This window comes from Cupressus sempervirens, chromosome 3, assembly GCF_028749045.1.
Source record: "Cupressus sempervirens isolate cs-2001-9-10 chromosome 3, ASM2874904v1, whole genome shotgun sequence".
NCBI lineage: Eukaryota > Viridiplantae > Streptophyta > Pinopsida > Cupressales > Cupressaceae > Cupressus > Cupressus sempervirens.
Window position 1 is genome coordinate 1108912923 of NC_143120.1, and position 23600 is coordinate 1108936522.

The 23600-nt window shown below is 34.8% G+C and overlaps 1 protein-coding gene and 1 long non-coding RNA gene across 2 annotated transcripts in view; one reads left to right on the top strand and one right to left on the bottom strand.

Moving 5' to 3' along the window:
- The first annotated feature begins 12404 nt into the window (after positions 1-12404).
- On the top strand, positions 12405-23322 carry LOC149570668 (uncharacterized). The gene is made up of 2 exons (XR_016362993.1): positions 12405-12524; positions 22964-23322. It is a non-coding gene; the product is annotated as an uncharacterized LOC149570668 (long non-coding RNA).
- Positions 12511-23600, bottom strand: part of LOC149570669 (adenine phosphoribosyltransferase 1-like) — a 98404-nt gene continuing 87314 nt past the window's right edge. Inside the window, exons 5-6 of the mRNA XM_089823213.1 lie at positions 14463-14521; positions 12511-13086 (exon numbers count right to left, since the gene is read on the bottom strand). Of these exons, the coding sequence (XP_089679339.1) occupies positions 13033-13086; positions 14463-14521 (113 nt within the window). The 3' untranslated portion in view covers positions 12511-13032. The remainder of the gene's footprint in view (positions 13087-14462; positions 14522-23600) is intronic.

The window sequence follows — 23600 nt, forward strand, 5'->3', positions numbered from 1 at the left end:
AGAAGTAATATGGGGGAAAACCACATTGAAGAAAGTAGAAAAAATTAACCTCTAAGTCTGAATAGAATCCACATGACAAAAAAATAATTTAATCACCAAGATCCGTAATCAATGCTCGCATATCCATAATACACATTATACCTTCAAGTCAACTCCTAGAAGCAATTATCTAACACAATGACAACCAAATGAACCATAAATCTTGAAGCATGCACTAGACAAGTTCTTCTACTATTACTTATGCTTGCATACAATGATTCCTTCTCAACAACTTATACTCAAAATACAATAACTACCTCTAGCACAATTCCCTATCACTGGTCTGCAACCAATCTTCACCAAACAACTATAACTCTCTCATATCACCACATAAAGCTTGGGGACCATAGATATTATGTCTGTACTCACTTTGGAACATAAATTGACACGCACATACTCATAAATGTCATACACTACTCAGCATTTGGTAACACACAAAAATCATAGTATGTCTAACTCATCTCCAAAACCTATGAACATATGTTAATATCAATGATAAAACCTACATGTCAACAACCATATAGCAATCCAACAATCTCCTCCAATGCTCAACACATATAAATATTGCCATGTCATATTGTTAATGTGTTTCACAATAAGGAAAATAACAAAGATGAGAGTAACATGGATTACTCACATAATCTATTAATGGAGTTTATCAAATCAATCATTACTCATTCAAACTAGGGCATATATCACTAATCAAAATCTTTAGGACATGTATCAACAAAAAAAAAAAAAAATTATTTGAAATAATGTTATAGGCTACATTATTTCGGAGAGGAGCAAAATGTAGACACTTAAAATATCTTCTTGAAACCAACACAATTCATCTATTAACTAAATAGACATTTATGCTTGTTTATTTAATTCATTAGTCTTTTCATCTTTTATTTGAATAAACATTTATTATTTATTTGATTAGTTTATTAGCTTTTTCATTCTATAAAATTAAGTAAATTGTTATTTATTTAAGTAAACCTTTTCCCTTTGTTTACAAATAAATATCTTTTTTAACTTAATAAATTTCTAAATCCTCTTCTTTTCATATTCATCCAATCATCTTTAGTTACATGGATCAACTCCTAAAATTTTCTCCTTGCACCACTTGCCTATTTTCGCTTTATTGGAGTTTTTCACGCCTTGTCTATGTCGAGGTTTAATGCACCTTAAGAAGCCGACTTGCCTCTTCCACTATCTTAATGATTTTAATTGCTAAAATGAACAATTATGCACATGAACACAATATTTTACGTGGAAACCAATGCAAGATAAAACCATGGCAAATAAATGCTTTCTTATATAAACTAATCTTTTATAATGTTTTATAAGCTACGACCTACTAGAGGCTCCAACCTCTATGTTTTAATGAGCATTGACTCACTAGAAGCTCCAACTCCCACACTTTGCAGGCTCTGACCCACGAAAAGCACCAACTCCCTTTGCTTGTCTTTGTGAGCACTAACCAACTACACTTGAACCTCATTTCCACCTTGATAATGTTGCTCTAACAACGGATGACAGATCCCTTATAAATCTCTTCACAAAAACTGCTATATTTCTTCCACCAATTTCAAAACAAAGCCTTCTTATAATCTTTGCAACTTTGTAATATTCTTCCACAATATTCTTTTATTTTGATTACAAAAATTCTCTACTAATACATCTGATTATGTCCTTCTTTGGATCCTCTTTATTAAAGTAAATTATTTCTTACTTAATGCCTCTTTTATTATTGTCACATACTTGAAGTATACATGTGTCAATATGATTTCCACTGTCTCTTCTCTTTACCGCTCTGTCCCTTCTCTGATATAACTTTGTTTTCTTCACCCACTCGTTAATATTTAGTTTGTTCATTCATTGTTATTTTTTCCTCCATTCACTTTCTTAAACTACTTGATCCATCTCGCACATAATATTCGAGGCATAAACTTAACCAAAAAAATTGAAGATGAGAGCATAATGTCAAGAATAATGCATATACAAGTTGTTTAAATAAAAAAATTCTAAGAAGTCACTTCTACATGACAGCAATCTAAATGCTCACAATTTTCCCCGCTCAAATTGCACAGCCCTATACATTTTTTAAGATCCAAATTGATTGCACTATTGACAAGAACTTTGACACTTTGTGTCACTTCTCTATTACCATATCTCTGATTATCGGACCTCAAATTTATGAGAGTCGATGTCTTTTATTTCTAAAGACCAATCGTAGATAGCATTTTGTTTTCAATGCAACCTATCTTTTATCGGACCTTTAACATTGTATTGCCTACCACAAGTCAATCGTTGTTTGAATAATTGACAGGATGTTCTTCACCTTTGATTTAATGAGTCAATGTCTTTGTTTCTTCATATAGAAGAATCACTGCTTACAAATTATGTGGTTGTCTTAGTGACTACTCTCTAATTCCAAATACTTCTTGTTGACCTCAAAAGTTTGGCGATTGCATAAACATCAGTACGCACGCACAGGGGTCTACCTTTGTTGTGTTTTCCAAATCCAAAGTTGATTAAGGTATACTTTTTTTTTTGTATGTGCCCATCGTGATATGTCTTTCATACTCTAACCATTGAAGCTGAATTTGTACACTTATCACGACTGAATCGGGAACTCTAGACTTTGCGTCTTTCTACCAATATTATCATTGTTGTAACTTATCACTGAATCACATATTTATTTACGTTCTTCTTCCATTTTTCACATTGGCACCTATTTGTGTCTTCTGTCAATCCATCTAAGACTTGACATGGAATCTATGTATATGATGAACGCTTTTGTCTTATATATTCATTCATAGTGCCTCTTTGAAAACACTGGAAGTAGTATAAATAAGCTTGACCCTCATAAAATTTTGTTTCTATTGTCTTGTGCTTACGATGGAAGAATTCAATCAATAGTCAACATATATCTTCAACATCCTTTGTTCTCCTTCTCAATATGGATTCTTCATTACTCTACTAAATTACAAGTTCCTTTAATGATCTGTATACCTTCCATGATTTATTTGCTAACATTCAATCCTCGTCGCTTAGACACACACATAGACATTCACATTAACATTATTTTCCTGTACATTATTATATTACTAACTCCATACCAGTTACTGAATTGACTTCATACCTATTGCTCTTGAATTCTTGCGTTTGTAAAACAATCCTTATTTCTTTTCATACTGTCATTTCTTCATATTACCACTAGTGAAGATCACCATAAGAAAGTTTCTATTGTCATTTACAAACTTGCCACTCTATAGACTCTTCACACTTTGACATTGATGACACTTGTATCTGTATTCATGCTTTTGGTATCAATGATAATATTTCCATCATATCTAACCTTGCATCTTATGTGATCTTCTACAATCTCTTAATCATAACTATTGTATAATTTTATCTTAAGTATACAATTATCATCATCTTGCTATCATATGCTTATCATACTGCTATCTTGTTATCAATATCAATATCAAACTTTTGCTTGTTTAATCACCCATCTCCATTCTCCATAGCCTCTTATGCTTTGTGCTACAAAACTAAGAACATCAATAGTCAATCCCACACAAGAGCTTGGTTGATAGAAAGACAAGGGAATTTTCATTAGGGCATTTGGTTTGATTTGATGTTTATCTAACATGTTTGTTTGTGTTCTATGAAGTAGTGTTCTCTTGGCTAACAATCGAATGCTTATGGCTTCTTTTGCTTATGGTGAGGCTTGATTAGAATTCATAGTTTACATGCATTTTTCACTTGTCATCGAAAGTAAATTAAATCACTTTTTGGGAGTTAAAAGGCTATTAAGGTGATTTTAAAATAGAGATTTTAGATAGTTCCCTAAAAGGCTTATAAAAAGGGGAATTGAGAGCTCATTTAATATCAAAGATTGATATTTGATATTCTATTTTCTTCTAGAGGAGTTGCTCTTCTTTGAATTGTGAGGACATAAACCCTTATAGGCAACATTCTCCACATTGTTGAAAGACATTCTAGAAGATTATTGATGTTTTCATGGAGGAAATGAATTGGACTTTTCATGGTGATTTATTCTATGTTTCTTCTTGGTTTATAGTTGCATATATTGGAGGTTTGTTATTGTGTGTGAGTTACGTGGATATGTAAATCGTCAACTCACTTTAATAAGACATTAGACTGGTAGTATGAAAACATCATAGTTGATCCAAGTAGCCTCTACATCATCTTTGCCATGCAACTTTACAAGATGTTCCAAATAAGTCTTTGTCCTAGTTTGTTTGGAAAACCTTGAGTCAAGTACCTTTTCAACTATCTTAGGTGGCGTAGGAGTTAAGTCCAAGTCTACTACATCTTAAATGATGTCCTTTAAGTATCTGATCAACATCTAGAGGAGGTCCTTTGTGTTTAACCATATTTGCAACATTGAAAATGGGTGATAACTCAATACCTTTAGGAAGCTCCACCTTGTATGCATTGTCACCATACTTGGCCAATATTGTGCAAGGCCTTAACCTTCTCATCTGAAGCTTATGAGGTACTCCTTTTTGTAACTGTGCTTTTTGTAGATGAACCATCACAAGATCCCCAACTTTGAATTGTACATCTCTTTTACTGTCATCTACCTTATGCTTGAGTTTCATAGCATTTTCAATTAGGGTCTTCCTCACTGTTTCATGACTTCTCTCATGGAGTGGGAAAAGTCCTTAGCATAACCACTGCCTTTTGCGCCATCTTTTAACTCTCTTAGTTCAAACACCCTCTAGGATGCAACCCATAAACAATTTCAAATGGACTTTTACCAGTTGACCTGTTGATTGTATCATTATATGAATATTCAACCTGTCGAATGAGTTGATCTCAAACTTGTCCATATTCCTTTGTAAGACACCTTAACAAGTTGCCAAAATTTCTATTTATGACCTCATTTTGACCATCTGTTTGAGGATGATAGGTAGATCTTAAGGACAAATTTGTGACTAGCTTTCGCCACAAGGTTTTCCAAAAATGACTCATGAACTTTGTGTCCCTATTTGGAACAATACTTAAAGGTAAGTCATGGATTCTCACCACCTCCTTGAAGAACAAATGTGCAATTTGGCAAGCATCATGGACTATTTTGCAAGGGATAAAATGTGTCATTTTACTGAATCTATCCACTACAACATAAATACTGTCAAACCCTTGCTTGTTCCTTGGTAACCCTATCACAAAGTCCACACTTAAGCACTCCCATGACCTGTTAGGAATTGGAAGGGGCTAATAAAAGCCTGCATTCGTAGATGTTCCTTTTTACTTTTTGATACACCACAGAACATTCAACATATTGTCTAATTCATTTTAGGCCAAAAGTAGAATCTAGTGACTAACTCTTGAGTCTTATTGACTCCAAAATGACCACTAAGTGCCCCATTGTGTTTTTCTTGAATCAAATTTTCCCTCATTGATTCCCTAGGAACACATAGTTGACTCCCTTTAAACAATAAATCATTTTGAAAAGTGTAATCAGAAAAGTCACCATGGGAATTGTTTGTGTACTCCTTACATACCTTGTAAATGTCTGCAAAATCTTCATCATCAGAATATGGGTCCTTGAAGCTGTCAATTCCAATGCTTTGCAATTGAACCTCTTGTGCTACAAGGAGTCTCCTGCTCAGGGCATCAGCTACCTTGTTCTACACTCATTTCTTATGCTTGATGTTAAAAGTGTAATCTTGTAGGTATTCCACTCACTTCATATGTTTTCTATTGAGCTTAGCTTGAGAGTTAAGGAAACTAAGGGCTTGATTATCTCAATATACCACAAACTCCTTTAGGAGCAAATAATGCCTCCACTCTCTTAAAGCTTAGACTAGAGTATATAACTCTAAGTCATAGGAAGAGTACTTCCTCTATGCATCACTAAGTTTCTCACTATGAAAAGTCATTGGCCTCCCTTCTTGGCTTAGGACTACCCCAATAGCCACATTGCTAGCATCACACTCTCTGTGAAGAGTTTGTCAAAACTAGGCAGACTGAGAATGAACTGAGTAGCTATCCTCTTCTTGAGTGTTTCAAACCCATTGTTTGCTTGAGGAGTCTAATGGAACTTTGTCTTCATTCCACCTTTGATAGTGTCTAACATAAGCGCACAAATAGCACTGAAATGTTTGATAAACTTCCTGTGGGCCAAACCATGAAAACTTCTCACCTCTGTTGCAACTTTGGGAGTAGGCTAGTTTAGGATGGTATCTACTTTACTTTGATCCATCTTGAGGTTCCCTTGAGACAAAAAAAAAAGCCAAGGTACACTAGCTTCTGCTTCATGAAGTCACACTTCTCCAAAATTATCATTAGCTTTTCTTCATGTAATTTCTTGAAAACAATTTTCAAGTGTTTAATATGCTCCTCCCTAGTTTTACTCAAAATCAATATGTCATCTAAATAGACAACAACAAAATTACCAATGTAGTCTTTTAATACCTCGTTCATAAGCCTCATAAAAGTTAAGGGAGCATTTGACAAGCCAAATGGCATTACAAGCCATTCATACAAACCTTTTGTAGTCTTGAAGATTGTTTTCCACTCATCCCGATCCCTTATCTTGATTTGGTGATACCCACTTTTGAAATCTATCTTGGTAATGTACCTTGTTTCCCCTAAACAGACTATAAGGTCTTCAATCCTAGGTATTGAGAACCTATAATGGTAATCCTATTAATGACTCTTGAATCAATACAAAGTCTCCAAGTTCCCCCCTTTTTGGATGCTAGAATGGTGGGTACAACACAAGGGCTTATTCTTTTCCTAATTAGACCTTGGTCTAAGAGCTCTTGGATTTTCTTGGCAATTTCCTCATTTTTTTGAGGGGTCATTTTATAGGCAGCTTTGTTGGGAAGAGTGTCTACTAAAATAAAGTCAATTTGATAGCTAACAAGTCTCTTGGGAGGTACAATAGCAAGTTGTCCATCACTAACAATGTCCTTGTACTCATCAACCATTTCTTGCACTTCTTTAGGTACCTTTATCTTCTTTTCTACCTTGTCAGTAACTTCTTGTCTAGGTTTCAACACTAAGGAAAACCCTACTACTCCTTCCTCCAAGGTCTTTAAGAACTCCTTTTCACCCACCATAAGGACATTACGGCTTGAAGATTTCACATCTCCCTCTTCTATTATGAATTGAATATTGAATGTCACACCATCTTTCTTGAAGGAGTATGTATTTTTGGTTCCATCATGCATTGCTTACCTATCAAATTGTCATTGCCTTCCTAGTAAGAGGTGACACGCATCCATTGGTAGAATGTCACATAACATCTTGTTGTTATACTTTCCTATCGAAATATTCACCCATGCTTGTTCACTTAGAAGAACATGCTACCCCTTGTTTAGCCATGTAACTTTATAGCAATTGTGATGTGTGATTCTTTTCATATTAAGTTTGCTAACTGCCCCTCTAACACAATATTATCTGTGGAACCTAAGTCTATGATGATCTTACCCACTTTTCCCATCATCTTGCACTTCACCCTAAATAGTGCTCTCCTTTGGCTTGGTTCTTCTTTTATGGGTTCTTTAATCAATGTCCTCTTTATCATCGGGTTTTCCCCTTCTTTTGATTCTAAGGGCACTTCATATGGCTTCTTGTTGTTACTGGACTCTTCTTGTACATAATTGACCCTTTTTACACTCCCTTGGGAAGTAGAACCTTTCTCAGGGCACCTATATGCATGGTGACCCATCTGGTTGCAATGATAGCATTTCATAGTTTGCAAAGTAGGATCCTCTACCTTGGCTATTGCTTCTTCCTCTTCCACTATTGTTAGTGCTTCTTCCTCTTCCACTATTGTTAGTGCTTCTTCCCCTACTGAAACTCCCTCTATTTGAGTTCCCTTCTTATTGTTCAGCCACCTTGGTTTCCCCTTGGGTCCTTGAATCTGAATTTCTACCACCATAACCTATTTGATTCCTACCATCTCTGCCTCTACCTCTACCTCTAAAGTTGGTGTCTGATTTTTTTTTTATTCCTCTCTTCCACTTTTAGTGCCAATTGGAAACACTTATGGATTGTTGTAGGCGTCTATAAACTGATTTCTTCTTGTATGTTCCACTTCAACCCACCTAGATACCTAGCCACCTTAAGAGGCTCTTTTTCTTGGATCCCTGATCTCAAACACAACTTTTGAAATTCTTTAGTATAGGTTGCCACATCCATATCTTTTTATTTTAAGCTTTGCCTCCTCTTGTGCAATTGAGTTTCATATTCTTCAAGTCAGTATCGTTTCCTTACCTTGGCCACCATGGCCTTCCAATTTGTAATGAGTTTATTTCCCACCTTCTCCCTCTCTTCTTGGAGGTACTTCCACCATGTTAGTGTTGATCCTCTTAGCCTAGATTTGGCTACCTTAACCTTTTGTGCTTCAGTAACACCTTCACACTCAAAAGTGGTTCAATATCCCCTCAATTCATTCCATCACAAGTTCAGTGTCCATCTTTCCACTAAACAAAGGGATTCCTTCTAAGACTTTCCCACCCAATGCCTTCATGGCTTTTAGGAATGACTCCTCAGTAAATGGAGGATCTAGTTCATGAATGATGTCTTCCTCATCAACCTTTCCTTTACTTCTATCACTATTTTCTCCATCTTGACCTTTCTTCTTAGCTGCCTCAACAACTTTCTCCAATTTTGTTTTCATCTCCTTTAATGCTTTCTCTAGGAGCCTATTCCTCTCCTTTTGCTCCTTCATCTCCTTGGCAAGTTATGCATTTGTCACCATGTTGCCCTACCCTATTGACTCTTCAATATATAAAGACATGCTACCAACCCCCAAATCTTTGGCAGCTCTGATACCAATCTGATGTAACTGAATTGCTTCAAGCCTTTTTTTTTCACTAAGGACTCACCTAGGCTTCTCTCCTAACCTATTAAGGTTCCCCTTTGTCACCCTAGCCTCAAGAGGATTGCTATCTTATCCTCCACCCTTCACTATTCAGCTACACCAACGTTTCCAAAACTTGTATCTGTCCTACAATCATTTCATCTTGTCCTCCAAACTCTCAATTCCATCTAACAAGGTCATTCTACCTTCGACATGGAGTGAGGGATTCAACTTGAGGGATGTTGGACTTCTACTATACTTCAAGTCTCAAAATCCATAGTGTCTCTATCGATTCCTTCAAATGTGGCAAAATTGCACCAATTAGGCCCTAGTAGAATTAGGCCTCCAAACTTCGTTTTTGGACTATAGCTCCAAATTTCCCTTAATAGTATGGCAAGCTAATTACCAATATGAATACCCTTTTGGAAGTACTTCAAGATTCCATAGTTCTTTGGTTCTCAACTTGTTCATACACCACTTTTCTATAATTATTCCTATAAGTAAGGGCTTCAAGAATTTCATATCAGCACTTACTAGGGTCTAATGAAATTCTTAGCAAATCTTATCTTGGGAACTTCCCCTCACACACAACTCCCTCATACACACCTCCTCCTTTTGCAACTCTTAGATTGAACTTTCTAGCACATTAAATCTATCAAAACAACATGCTAGCATTGTGATCCACTAGCCATACATCAAAAGCTTGCCTAAGGCATCACTTGAAAATTAGGAAATAAGCTAGTTGAGACTTCTCCTTTTCTATGAACACCGTACAAGGACTCCACTTTCACATCCCTCAAGGCCATGATGATTCCATAGTGAGGGTTCATGGGGGGGTGCATATTTCACAAAACTGTCAAACCAAGAACAACAAATTGTCTATTTACCAATGATTTCTAAACCATAAACAAATGAACTCCTATCAACTTGCAATCTAAACAAAAATGTACTCTAATAACGTTAACGATAAGGATCCAACACAAACAAGACTCCTTCAATCCATTAAAGCATTCATGCAATAAAAAACACAAAAACTGTCAATTTTGGAACAACAAATCGCAACTTTCAATTTGCAAATTCCACTTATTACATCCAACCCTTGAAATGGGTCTCCTTCATGGCTTTATAGGTTTCTCCAATGGTTTCAGACAATTATTGTAACTATCAACCCCATTCTTCATGATATGCAACTTTCTTGTCAAATATTGTCATGCAACTTTTCAATGTTGCTGACAACATTTTGCATTTCCTAGCAACTTTGACATTTATCACTTGGAAACTTCCAAATAGGCCAACTATGGTCTATTTATGATGTCTAAGCATGATTTAGCCTTCAAAGCATCAACTCACATGATTTGGACCAATTTGACCTAATTGACAACTTTTGCAACAAATTGACATCTTTCCCAATATTTCATTAAATTACAACATGTGACCTCCAACCTATGCAAAAAATGTAAAAACACCATAGAAGACAAAGTAAACTCAAATCCCAACATTTCCCAAACTTCTAAGGTATAAGACCCATATCCCTACTCTTGCTTCCTAAACCCTAAACAAAAGGCAAGCAAAAACATCTAGAATGGATTAAGCCTAGCCAAATCCATCTAGGAGCAAACTCACATGACCTTCTAAGGTCCAAACACACCCAATTGACTTGGCTAATGTCAGTACAGGCCAAAAAATCAAAAATGTGGAACTAGGACTAGGAGTTAGCCTAGGTGCTCCTACACCATATGGGTATGTTTTTAGCTATGGAATGTCATTTGCACTCTAGGTTGCTCATAGTTTTGCAAAAAATTGTACATTTAGCTTGACTATAAACTTAAAATTTTCAGCTCTCTTCATTTCTAAACAATCACTTTTTTTTCTACTTTTTGAATTATTAGGTACCTATTAGAGTGGGGTTCTCATTGCACCAAAAGATCAATATGTCAATGCTCAATACAACCACTCAACTAATCACTTTTTTCCTACTTTTTTGAATTATTAGATACCTACATATATTTCTATTCTATGTGCTCTTTTTGTCATATCAAAACTATTGCAAACACAATTAAAAAACTGAAAAAAGGCAAACAAGGTTGCATACACAATCCCTAAAAGAATTTGCTTAATTGTTTTGTTTGTGTCCTCCACTTATCTAATAGATCAAAGGTAGTAAACATTATAATAGGTATTGTTAGATCCTTAATCTATCAAGCAATTTCTTCTCCTTGTGTTTGAAAAAATCATTGAATTAATAAATTTAAAATGTCTAAAATAGTGACAAATTTTAAGCAGACATCAACCTCTTTAGTGCAGTTAGCAATAGTGATAATGAAAGAAAGCTCCTTAGATTAATTGGCTGAATAGCACTAGATTAGTTGGGGAAATTTATGAGATACCATGTTATTGGCGAATGACAAACTCTTATTCAAATCATGAGAATACACTCCACAATTTGTTAATAGTAATATAGATGAAGTTCTTGACTTGAGAACACGCATTAAAATGACCAATACATGTACAAACATTGACCTCTTGTAAGGGAATGGATCTTGAGCTAAACAATGAAGTAAGATACCATTGTAGCCATGGTAATACAAAGCACTAGTAAGAACATACTTAGACACTTACTATTAATTTTTACATTTTACAAATTTAATATTAGTAACAAATTAATGCATTCATATACACATACATAAGATGAATATTTTATATTAAACTTGACTAAAAATACACTTATATTTTACTTTTTTTTAAATTTGATTTTTAAATTGATATCTGCCTTGCATTCTATCATCATTTCTTACTTACATCCAACTAATTTTATAAAACACATTTAACTAAATTTATAATACATAGTAATTTTATTTATTTGTAATATATTTGATTAGCTACACTTAAATGTTGTGGTGTCTTCATATTATTTATCCTCAGTTTATCTTTTTTACTTGAACTTTTCTCATATTTCACATTGAAAGTAGGTTGATAAATTATAGACTGTAAAAAATCACATTTAAATGTAACTTCCACCACCATAAAATCTAATGAATGAATGCATCATTCTTGAAAATTGATCCTTCATTACTTCTGCTTCTGATTCTTGCACATGTTAATATAATTTTCAAGAAGGTTTCTATCCCTGAATTTATTTATTTTATGAATAGTCCCTTCTCTTTTAAATATAAATGTTAAAGTTACATATTCGCAAAAAAGGGCTGGGAATACGTGGGGGATACAAGATGACCAAGCGAGAATTCATACAGCCCAGAGCTGAAAAGCAAATCAACTATTCAGTAAAAGAAAACATGCAATCACAGATTGGGTAATCAAAATATAAGGGCCAAAATGAACTCAACAAATCTTAAATATTCTAGAATAATTCTTGAAAGAAAAAAACCTACGCTCACTAATTAAATTTCCTACAATTCTGTTTGCTTCCGCTTACTAAATTTATTTAGAACTTGAAGCATGTAGTTTTTTATAGGTAAACATTTTGAGATTTAAATATCAACATTGTGGCAACGTACTGCTTACCAAAAGGGCTTTTCAGAAAAAGTTTGTATAGTCCAAACATGTATTTTTGAAAGATGCTGCTGGAGTAAATGCATAATATATCAGAGTTTCCCAACGAATACAGCAAAGTCAAATTGTGATCAGAAAGGTAATATGTCGGAAGCCCAACTCTTTTATTTTCTTAGCTGCTATCGATAATACCATGCAAACGTATGTCAACCATTGAAGCATATGTCTATCATCCAATTGCTTTTAATTACGCTAGAAGCCAATGCTGTGATATATCCAAACAACGTGAGGAAGAAATGATTCTTTACAGTATTCCGAGTAAGCAAACTTATTAGACTAAGACCGGACGCAAAACTTCAGTTAATTTTGCACAACTGCAAGGGTGTAAAGTTCTTTAAGAGTCTAAAAGGGCTCTTAATATGTATCTAATGTGACCTGGAAACTAAGAAATACTCAATTTAAATTTTGAAATCGATAAACAAAAGGTTTACCAAATTGTCAATTAATATTTCCAAATCACAATCTGAACTCAGCTACTAGGTCTACTTCACCATATAACTCATGCAGTACGATTAATGATGTTACCATTGTAATCCCTTAATCTGCAAATGCACACGTTCAATGGTATCCACAATTGCTCCAAGATATTAAGCAGATTCTACTAGGATGTAAAGTGGTTTTCCACCTAACCTTTCTCGGCCCTGGACAAATAAAAATTGGATCAATAAATAAAAAATCAAATTAAGCTTCCCCTGAAGAAAGCTGTTGAATTCACAACACTTGGTGCAATTATTGACAACAATTATAGAATGGAAATTGTGATAATGCGAAATATGATAAACTATTGATCAAGACAATTGAATAGCTAAAATTCAGATTCTCTATTAAGATTCGAGAAAATGAACAGCTAATGCACCTCTAACAACACAACTTCTGCTGAACAACTGTGAGCTCAAGGATGAATCGTAAAATTGTAAGGGAAAACCCATTGTATGTAAGCCCAGTTACTACATAAGATCTAGTTAATAAGATAGGTCTAATATATATCCCAAGGATTGTTGTGTACTGATAAAGTAGAATATTCATAAAGATAGTTACTCAAGTTCAAATCCCTACATCAATGATAACGGAAAAAGGAATCAGAACTCAGTAGACATGCATATGTAATAGCATGTCCAAGACTAGAGCCTGGTCTATCACTGAAAATGTTCTGAACTGATGTTCACAGCAACACAGACTTATGGGACTAGAACAGATTTACAAGTTTTCTTGCATACAAAGAAGCATGTCTCAATTTCCTAAATCCAATTATCCAATGTTGCGAATCAATCTTGCCTTCAAATTTTGGGATATCTAGATTGACTAGTACTATGCAAGGGGCTGTGTCACATAGGAACATGTTGTTTGTTGCATTGTGGCATCAAGTCAAATCGACACATAAGCTCATGGACTGACACAGAATTTCCATCATTGCACCTCAAGAGTTTCTTGAATCATCTATTGAACATTTGGTTAAATCTTGGGTGTGCACTCATTTGCTATGTTTCTCTCACTACAAGTATTATTTGGACACCCAAAAGTCAAATTGAGCATGGGTATCTAGTTTTATATGACTTGGTGATGTTTACAGCAACCCAAACTGATGGAATTGACTATAACATTCATGCAGTCTTCACTTAGCATGGGCATCTAGTTCTATATCACACAGAGACCTTCATTCAAGGCTACCCCACTTACTAGAAAGAATAGTTCATAGTTCAACATCATAGCATATAGATGGAAATTTAACGATTGCATAATATGAAGGTATGGAAACAAGAACATGATACATTTGAGAGCTGAAAGAGTGCATCAATGACAAAAAAAATCAAATCCCAGCTACAAAAAAGAGGCAGATACAAAGAATCAGAAGTGAAAAGCTATGAAGGTCAACAGACAAAAATGTGATCGATGTCTCGACTCTTTACTACTATCATCTGGAATAGTGTCTACAGATGTTAATTTCTTTCAACTGATAATAAATCTTATGTAACATGAATGTAGTACAAATTAAGTCCAAATGGATCGATCAACTAACCTTCAACTCGGGAAGCCCAATGACACATGCGCATTCAACAACATCAGCATGAACACGCTCTGTGAAGAAAGATGTGATTTAGATAGATTCACCATATGTTTAATAATTAAATAGAAGTTTGTGAGGCAGACAGAAGTCCTTTCTTTGAGGACAGTATCTAGCAAATCATTAAAAAATCATATAGGGTTTAAATTACTTTCAGAAGAAAGACTAGAAACCAACCTCGACAGATATAATATTGACGGATATATTCATGATATTAAGAATAATTCCATAAACTACAACCTGAAATTAGAAAGTAATATATGAAGACTATCGATGAAAGCCAAACAGTTGGAAGCTTTTTATAGTCCAAACTCTGCTCTTCAGGAGACAACACTAGCCATGAACTGAATATTTTACAAACAAAATTTGAAAATTACCAAAATGAAAATTGACAAACTGAAATGTCTTCAACGAGTCACTATTGCAAAAAAGAGAGTTTATGAAAAGGGCAATATTTGAGGGAAAGATGTATTTGTTGAACTCTAGGCTCTTTGTTTAGAAATACTTATTTTATAATTTACTGTTTTAATGAAAAAACAATAGTTGCTAAAATTATTAAATGTATGGTTCTCCTTGAAAACTGAAAAGCCATTCCTCACAGGAGTAACATGAGTCCTTTAAAGTTGAAATTAATTGTTTGAAGGATAATGTTCTGACAGTGACACATGTTGGGGTAGTAACTCCTTGATCATAACTCAAATTCAAACATTGGATAGCCATTGGAAAGCTTGTTAGATATATTATAAATGAAATGGAGCATATTACTCAGCATTGGTTTTATGTTTGTTACTCAAGCCTTAAATAGCATCCAAAATTAGCATGTTGATACCCATTTCTTGAGATTTCATATTTATTTGCTTGCATAGGTTGTTTCACAAATAATTAACTTGGTTTCCCTTCATAAGCTCTTTAATAAGGCACAATTACAATGAGAGTGTGCTACTTGTTTGACGCTTTGCAATACTGAGTTTTTCTCTCCTATTGCATTAATAAAGGTCATGTCCTGAACTGGTTTAGAAGCCACAAAAGGCAACTCCAATGTTATTTAGGGGCATCTAGGAAAGAATTCCAACAGCAAATTCTTCTGTAAAGGGCGTTGCAAATATAAAATAAAGTAGGACATAGAAACAACCCAGATTCAGGAGCTTTCAGAATTTTACCAGAAGTGTCAGCTTCATGACCCAAACTATTTCCCAAACAATGCTTACTTCCTTAAAAAGAAATGTGTCTCATCGCTTCCAGTTGTTTTACTCTATGGGAATTATTTTCTTAATTTAGCAAATTAGCTCCTAGATGATATTTCCCGATGAATAATTAATTGTCTTTTGCTAACCATCCACAAGGTTATAATATAGCAGTGTTTCATTTCTTTAACCTCTATATCAAAAATCAACTTAGTAGTCACCAGTGTCACACAATCAATGTTTGACTTTATGCTTCTGCAACTGCTTACCAACATCTGATCTGTGATAGAGTAATGGACAGTGGGAAAAGCAGTTCTACATTTGACACAGGGAAAAGTATATAATACTATTCTCCGACCCTTGCTGTCCCTGAATATTGGGAGCAAAATTTGCTTCACAAAAGCAGATATTCATCCTAGAAACTCATAAAAGCATATTAAATTATCAATATTGCTAGATGAATAAAAAGAATTAATGCATAAAAATCATAGATGTACATCAAGTCCCCCTTGGCAAGTAAGTGTGTGTGTGTGTGTGTGTGTGTGTGTGTGTGTGTATACATGGCAAAGAGGCAAACCCCATAATATATTAATACATAATAGAGTTATAGTAGTGACTTTACAGAAAAAGTCAACTTAGATCAGTAAGGTCAAAAGCACAATCAACTATATCTACTACATATGGACATGGCAAAAAACCACAATAAGCTGAGCATTCCTGTTCCCCCTGACAGAAGGCCAAGTGGGGGCAAAAAATACTCAAGTGTTAACCACCTCAAATGTGATTAAATATGAGTCTCATACTTCAAGAATCACCATGCATGATCCAACAAGGACAAGCAGATATCTATTTCTTGTAGCCCTGTTTCCTTACAATTCAGAGCAGCCTGCTTAAGACTGAACACCCACTTCTTCCCAAGAACTTGACCCACTCAGATGAAGCATTGGATATCTCTGATAAATGGTGCTGAAATTGTTGTGCTGTTTGCGAATTAATTGTGGTGGTGGTTCTGCAATGCATCTACAATAAGCAACCAAATAGGGCACTTCAATGGACAATGTCGAACAGCAATCCTGACCAGATGATTGTTGATCCCTTGGCATAGGTTTTTATCTTTTCAAAGATTATTGATTGGGTACTAGATGATTTTGATATTGGACTGCTAAAATCAGATCAAATCCCTTATTTTATAAGAGGATTTTTATGTAATCCAGCAGCAAGAGGTATCCCCAACAAGTGGGCAGTCATTTTCAGCAACAAGAGCCTGTCGTGAATATCACTATCCACAGTGGATTTCAGCTTTGAGGTAAATCGATGGATTCGCCACACGGTAAGCAATACATTGCTCATTACGGCAACCAAAATCAACAATGACATGTTAAATCAATTACCACTATGAAGGAAGAATATATAACATTGGTTTCCCTGGCTTCCCTGGCATACACTCCAACACTGATCATGTCTTTGGCTTTGCTGTGTCTATGGTATACATCACAACGTGGACTTGCTAAAGAAACTAGAGCAGCTGTACAAGAAACTAGGAGGCCCAGTTACAACCTTACAAAACCAAGAGGTAGGGATAATCTAATGTCATTTTGTCTCCTCAAAAATCTGATAATCTCCATGTATCCTCAAATAGGGGTAGTTTACTGTTTTATTTTAATGGATAGGTGACCTCCTCGTTGGTCTGATTACCTTTCTTTCATATCTTCCAGTGAGTACTACTGCAGTTCTGGAACATTTTGCTCTTTTTGGTCTTGCAATCAGTGACTTGCTCTCAACCACTATGCCATACTCGAACTTGATTCTTTTTAGAGCATCTTCCTAAATCATGAATGCTGCCTATTCCATCACAAGTCTTCTCAAGAAGCAAACTATCTTCCTAACTCTTCCTTGAAGCATTTACTACTTCCAAATCCTCATCTTATTTGGAAACATCTAACTCTCCCCAAGCTACTGTTTGAACGCGTTTTTGATGTAGTAACTGTATATCAGGAACTGTCTGGAAGCATTATTTTGTAGTAACTGTATATCTGTATCGGTTTGGATGAATCTCATTTTACTTGTCATTCTGAAGGACCAAGAGAGCTCCATGGGCTTCAGAAGTTTTTGTACCCCATCTGTCTCACTACCATTATGTCAATAGACAATCCCACTCTGAATAATTAATATTGTTTCTAATCGCTTGATTTGCCAAGCTATCGGTAGAGCCATTAGCTTCTCGAAAGCAATCTGCCATGTCATATTGATCAAAACATTCTATTGATATAAGGGCCTGTTCAATTGACAGTTGTTGATAGATAGCTGAGATGAGCCCTAACGGCCGCCATACGGTCTCCTTCACTGCTTAAATTGTTCACTCAGAATTTGATGGCTAGTAAAAGACCCGTGATGAGAGCTGAGAATTTTTACATGGGGGATACTCCTATAGGTTGCTTTAATGACATTACCCCTATGATCTCTGAGCTCTTGTCTTTGATATTCCTGGGTTGCCCTTAGAGTCACCATACAATTTTATCCAATTTGAATCTGTCAACTTTTGGAGAAGTGGAAAACAAGCTTTGGGCCGCAGAGGACCTAGGAAGAGGCCATGATTTGAGGATAAGATGATCCCAAGAGGAGAAGACTCTGTGAGAGTTCGAAACTTTATCAAAAGAATCATTGTTGCTTTTGAGATTGCTTGTTCAATTTTGAAAAGAAACTGAAGAATCTCTTGTTTCTTGTCCGTGAAAATTATATTATTTCTTTCCAGTCATGTTCCAAACTATGATGGATGGGGAAATCTTACAAAGAGAGGAAAAGGTGGAAGAGGAATGAAGAAAAGACCAGTTGTGAAAATGATTTAGAAGCTTATTAAGAGGGTCCCTCCCAAAATAATTTCTTTTGCAACCAATTCTAAATTTCTTGTACTTAGTTACATTGTAACAGTAGCCGATCAGATGATTCATATGCTTCACATAACACAGTTAAACAGCGGGGTAACATCTATCCTCTTCAGTCCCATACCTATTAGGATTCTGTCTCTAATTGTCAACCAAGCAAAGGTTCCTGCTTTTGGAAGGCACTCAGGGTCCCAGCATAAATGACTACACCATTTGGAAGACAACTGAGGCTGAAGTTACAATGATTTATAGCATTCCTTCACTGAGTAGGAGCCCCTCTTTGATTTATAGACCAAATTATATAGTCATAGAAAATTTACCTCTTTTGTATTTCAGATTTTAGGGATTCCTTTAATTCATTCGGAAGGGAGAGATAATAAAATAGCATCAATGAAGCTTTATAGGGGAGAGTGGGGTAATCAATAAATAATCTTTAGCTTTCCCAACCCTGACCCTCTTTTAAAAATCAATTCCAGAGGTTTCTACTCCCCTAATCAATTCAAAAGAGAGTGACCATTCCAAGTATCCTCCTAGAATTTTACTTTTTCTCCATTATTAATGACCCAAGAAAAGTTTTATAGGATGATATTTTTGCAAGAAGAGATTAAGTTCCAAAGGGCTGATCCTTTTGGCAAATCTCTCTGACTGAATATTCGTGCTTTATCCATTGAATCTAAATACTCGTATTCGAAAATTTTGCACCATTTTGAATGTGTATATTTTCCAAAACATTTTCGCCCCTGGAGTAATATTTTGTGATTTCATCTTCCTAATTCCCAAGCCCCCAGATTCTCTTGACAGGCACACCTTCTCCAAAGCAAGTAGCGGAATCCTTTTCTTATTTGACATATTGTCATTCCAAAGAAAGTTTTAGGAGAGGTATTGAATTTAGTCCAACACAACATTTGATATGTTGAGAACTGACATCATATAAATGGGTATAGCATTTATGTAAGCCTCGATCAGCTTGATTTTTCCTGGGAGAGTGATCCATTTGGTCTTCCATGATGATACCCTGTTTTTTATTGATTAATGTAGATCTTTCAATAAATATTTTCCCAAATTTACCACAAAAAAATGGGATACCCAATATTTGCAAAATAACACTTGAAGCTTGAAGTTCCAAAATATTTGCAATCTGTTCTGTGTAAAGGAGTATGGATCAGTGATAGAGAAAATAGCAGTCTTTTATTTCAGAGTATATCAGATGAGACCTTGAACTTTTATCAAAGAATTGCATACTCTTTCTTGAAGAATATTGATTATTATTATTGTTCAATGATCTCAGTTGAAAATACAATAATGATGAACGTGAATATATTCTGAACTGAGTATTATATATTCTCACTTGCTGATGAATATGACTGTAGTTGACTGATTATTGAATGCTTGTAATTTCAATATTATTGTCATGGTTATTTATATGTCACTCTAATGATTTCCAACTTCAATGTATTCACCGCTACTGCAGATAGTAATATTACCACTGTTATTGATATGCTTACTGCAGTGGATGGTGATTGTTGCCAATATATTTACAGCCACAAAGAGGCATGGTCACGTAGAGTCATGACCTCTACGTGGCTCATGCTACATAGGGTCATGACCCTACGTGATCATGTCTACTCAGTTACCACAGGTTTGTTTAACAATAATAATACCACCAATAACACTATCATGGTTTATCATGATTGTCGTGCTTTTATATATTGATAGTATACGGAAGTCTCAACCTTTCAATATTCACATACATTAAAGATATATTGTATGCTCATAAATCTGCTTTTGTTATCATAATAACCGGCACAATCCGGGAAAACTTAATGATGTCATATGATAACAGGTCGATGTACTGTGGAGGTCGTCGCCTTACTATAGAGACCATACACCCAAAAGAAATATCGTCATCTTTCATTAAACAATACACGTGCACAAGAGTAATCACAACAAATATATATATATATATAGCAAAACTAAGTTTTAATCTCAAGAGTTACATTTACATCGAAAACATACCAAATTTACCTTTGAAATATTACACTCTTAATTCACAAGAGGTTTGGTAAATAAGTTGGCAGTCTGCTCTTCAGTGTTGATATATGCCAACTTGATAACATTTATGTCTACCATATCCCTTATGTAGTGATAGGGAATCTCCATGTGCTTGGACTTGTTATGGAAGACTGGATTTATGGAGAGTTTAATGCAGCTTTGATTGTCACAATGGATAATTGTGGAATTTAGGGGTTCTCCAAATAGTCCGACCAATATCTTTCGTAACCACACTACTTCTTGAGCTCCCATAAATGCCACTATTTATTATGCTTCAGCAGAACTCTGAGCAACTGCAGATTGCTTCCTGCTAAACCAAGATACCATTGCAGATCCAAGACTAAAACATCTTGTAGTGCTCTTTCAATCTATAGAACTGTCGGCCCAGTCAGAATCTAAATATCCAAGCTGGAGCTCAACATGGTCATATTTTAGACCAAGTCCAATAGTACCTCGTATCTCAAAATGTGCTTGGCTGTCATGAGATGAATCTTCTTAAGTTCACACATAAATTGACTTAATGTATTTGTAGCATAGCAAATATCAGAGTGAGTATTCACCTAGTACATTAGAGATCCAATAATTTGTCTATAGTATGTGGAATCAGTAGCTTCAGATTCAGACACTTCACTTTTGGGTTTAAGAAGATTTGTCTCCATTGGTGTGGATAATGGTTTGCAATCCATCATGCCAAATTTGTTTAATCTATCAATAGTAGTCTTCCTTTTGCCATACTTCTAACCCCAAAAAAGTAGTATAGAGAACTTAAATCTTTCATTTCAAATTTAGATGTAAAATCTTGTTTACACTTTGCGATAAGGTTATCTTCACCTATTATTAGAAATCATCAACATAAAGAACAAGTATTATCATATCACCCTTTGATCATTTTAAGTATATATTAGGGTCAGCTTCATTTCTTGAGTATCCCACTTTAATAAGATAATTGTCAATTCTCTCATGCCATGCCCTGGGGGCCTGTTTAAGACCATAAAGAGCTTTCTTTAGTTTGCATACATGCGTGTTCTTGTCATAAATAACAAACCCTTCTAGTTGTTCCAAATATACTTCCTCTTCAATGACATTCAAATCACTTTTCAATATGATGACTTCTTCCTTTAATTTGGCATAATTTGCTTCTTTTGAATTAAACTTCCTCATCATATCATTCTAAACTCGTTTGGCTTCTTCAAGTTTCCTTCGGAGATTCGATTACTTTGCTTGATTCATTTTGGGATTCATATAATTCTAAAATTTGTGTTTTCAATTTTGCATTCTTCTTAAGCTTTCCATTTTTTGTGTAAGCATAATGAAGTTCTTCCATGATATCGACATCCTCTTCCTCGTTGTAGGCCTCTTCTTAATCTTCAGTATATATATAGTGGATTCTTCTTTGAGATTTCCATCATCTGAGACCTCTTTTGTATTTGATTCATTAATTCCATTAACTATCACCTCTTTTCCATTATTCACAGGGTCCTCCTGATTCATCACATCATCGTTTTCTGTCGCTATGTGTATTCCAAGTGTGACTTCATCATATGTTTTACCTTCCATATTATCACAAGCATTTGATTCTATAATATCAATACAATTATCACTACATATAGAGTCAGCTCCATTCTCAAACGATTTATTATCCATCACTTCATCTCTTTTACTCGATGCATTGTTATTAATATTCTTTTTTGCATTTTTTTCTCTTATTTCCTTTCCTTTTTCCCATGTGTGCTCAATAGATCTACCTTCAACCAGTTAGGCTATATAGAAGGAACCGGCTCTGATATCAATTGAAGAGCCATACCAATATTGAGAAAACTTAGTGTCAAGAATTTAATATGAGGAACTTGGCTTAGTAAGCTCATAGTTAAGAGGCACATTGTTTATAGAAGACCAGTTAGTCGATTTGTGCAAGCTTGATTATATTAAAGCAAGCACATGAGTAGTTGTTAAGGTTGGCTTGTGTAACCTTTGACATGTTGGCTGAAATTGGATTGAGCATATATTGTTGCTTATATGTCCAAGGATAGATTGGGATGTGTTGATAGATGGTTCTCATTTGCTTGTTCACATGGTAGAATGCATCTAGGGTGTTCAATATTTTAAAAGCCTTAAATGGAAACTTTGCGAGTGTATTGCAATCTCATTCTTGAGATAACAAAACTGAGTTATATGGGCACTTTTGGAAGCTTGTTTTTCACTTAAGAGGGTTTTCCCAAGGTACATATAGTGTTATCTTTTGGTATGTTTTTTACTCTTTTGCATTGTGGAATTTGAATACTTGTTTGCATGTTTTTCTCTAATAAGAGTTAAATGGAAATAATATGTGTTCCAGCAGGTTTCCTTTCACAATCTATATTTGGATTTAATTGCCCAGAATGTGGATCCCATGTATTCTACATGAGAGATTTCTAATTTTATAAAGGAAATGGAAAAATAAGTTGGGGAAGCAGAAGTGCAGATGAAAACCAAAGAGGAAATATTAGGAGAGACTTAATTGGATAATGATTATGATATTGCTCTAAGAAGCAACCATTACTGTTGAGGGTACCACCACCAAGGTACTTTCATTGGAGAAAAAAATTATAAAATACATGTATATGGATTTGTGATATCTATTCACTATGATGAACATTGTACTACTTTTCTGATCTAAACTAGTAATAGAAACTAATTATGGTTTCTCTATTTTCTTTTTTTTCTTTTTTTTTTTGCATTTATTCAATATGCTGATCTTTCAACAAGATCAAGTTTTTTAATTATGATTATTCCTATCTCTGATATTGCAGAAAACATTCATATTTATATTTTTCATTATTCTTTCATGTATCACTCAATTTTTGTTCTGAAATTTTGACTTGGACAAATTTGGATGTTCGTAATTGAAAGTTGAATGTTCAAGATGTTAATACTACTTGAATTTCAGATCTTCAAAATGTTGAATGATTTTTCACTGCTTTACTGCACAATTGAAA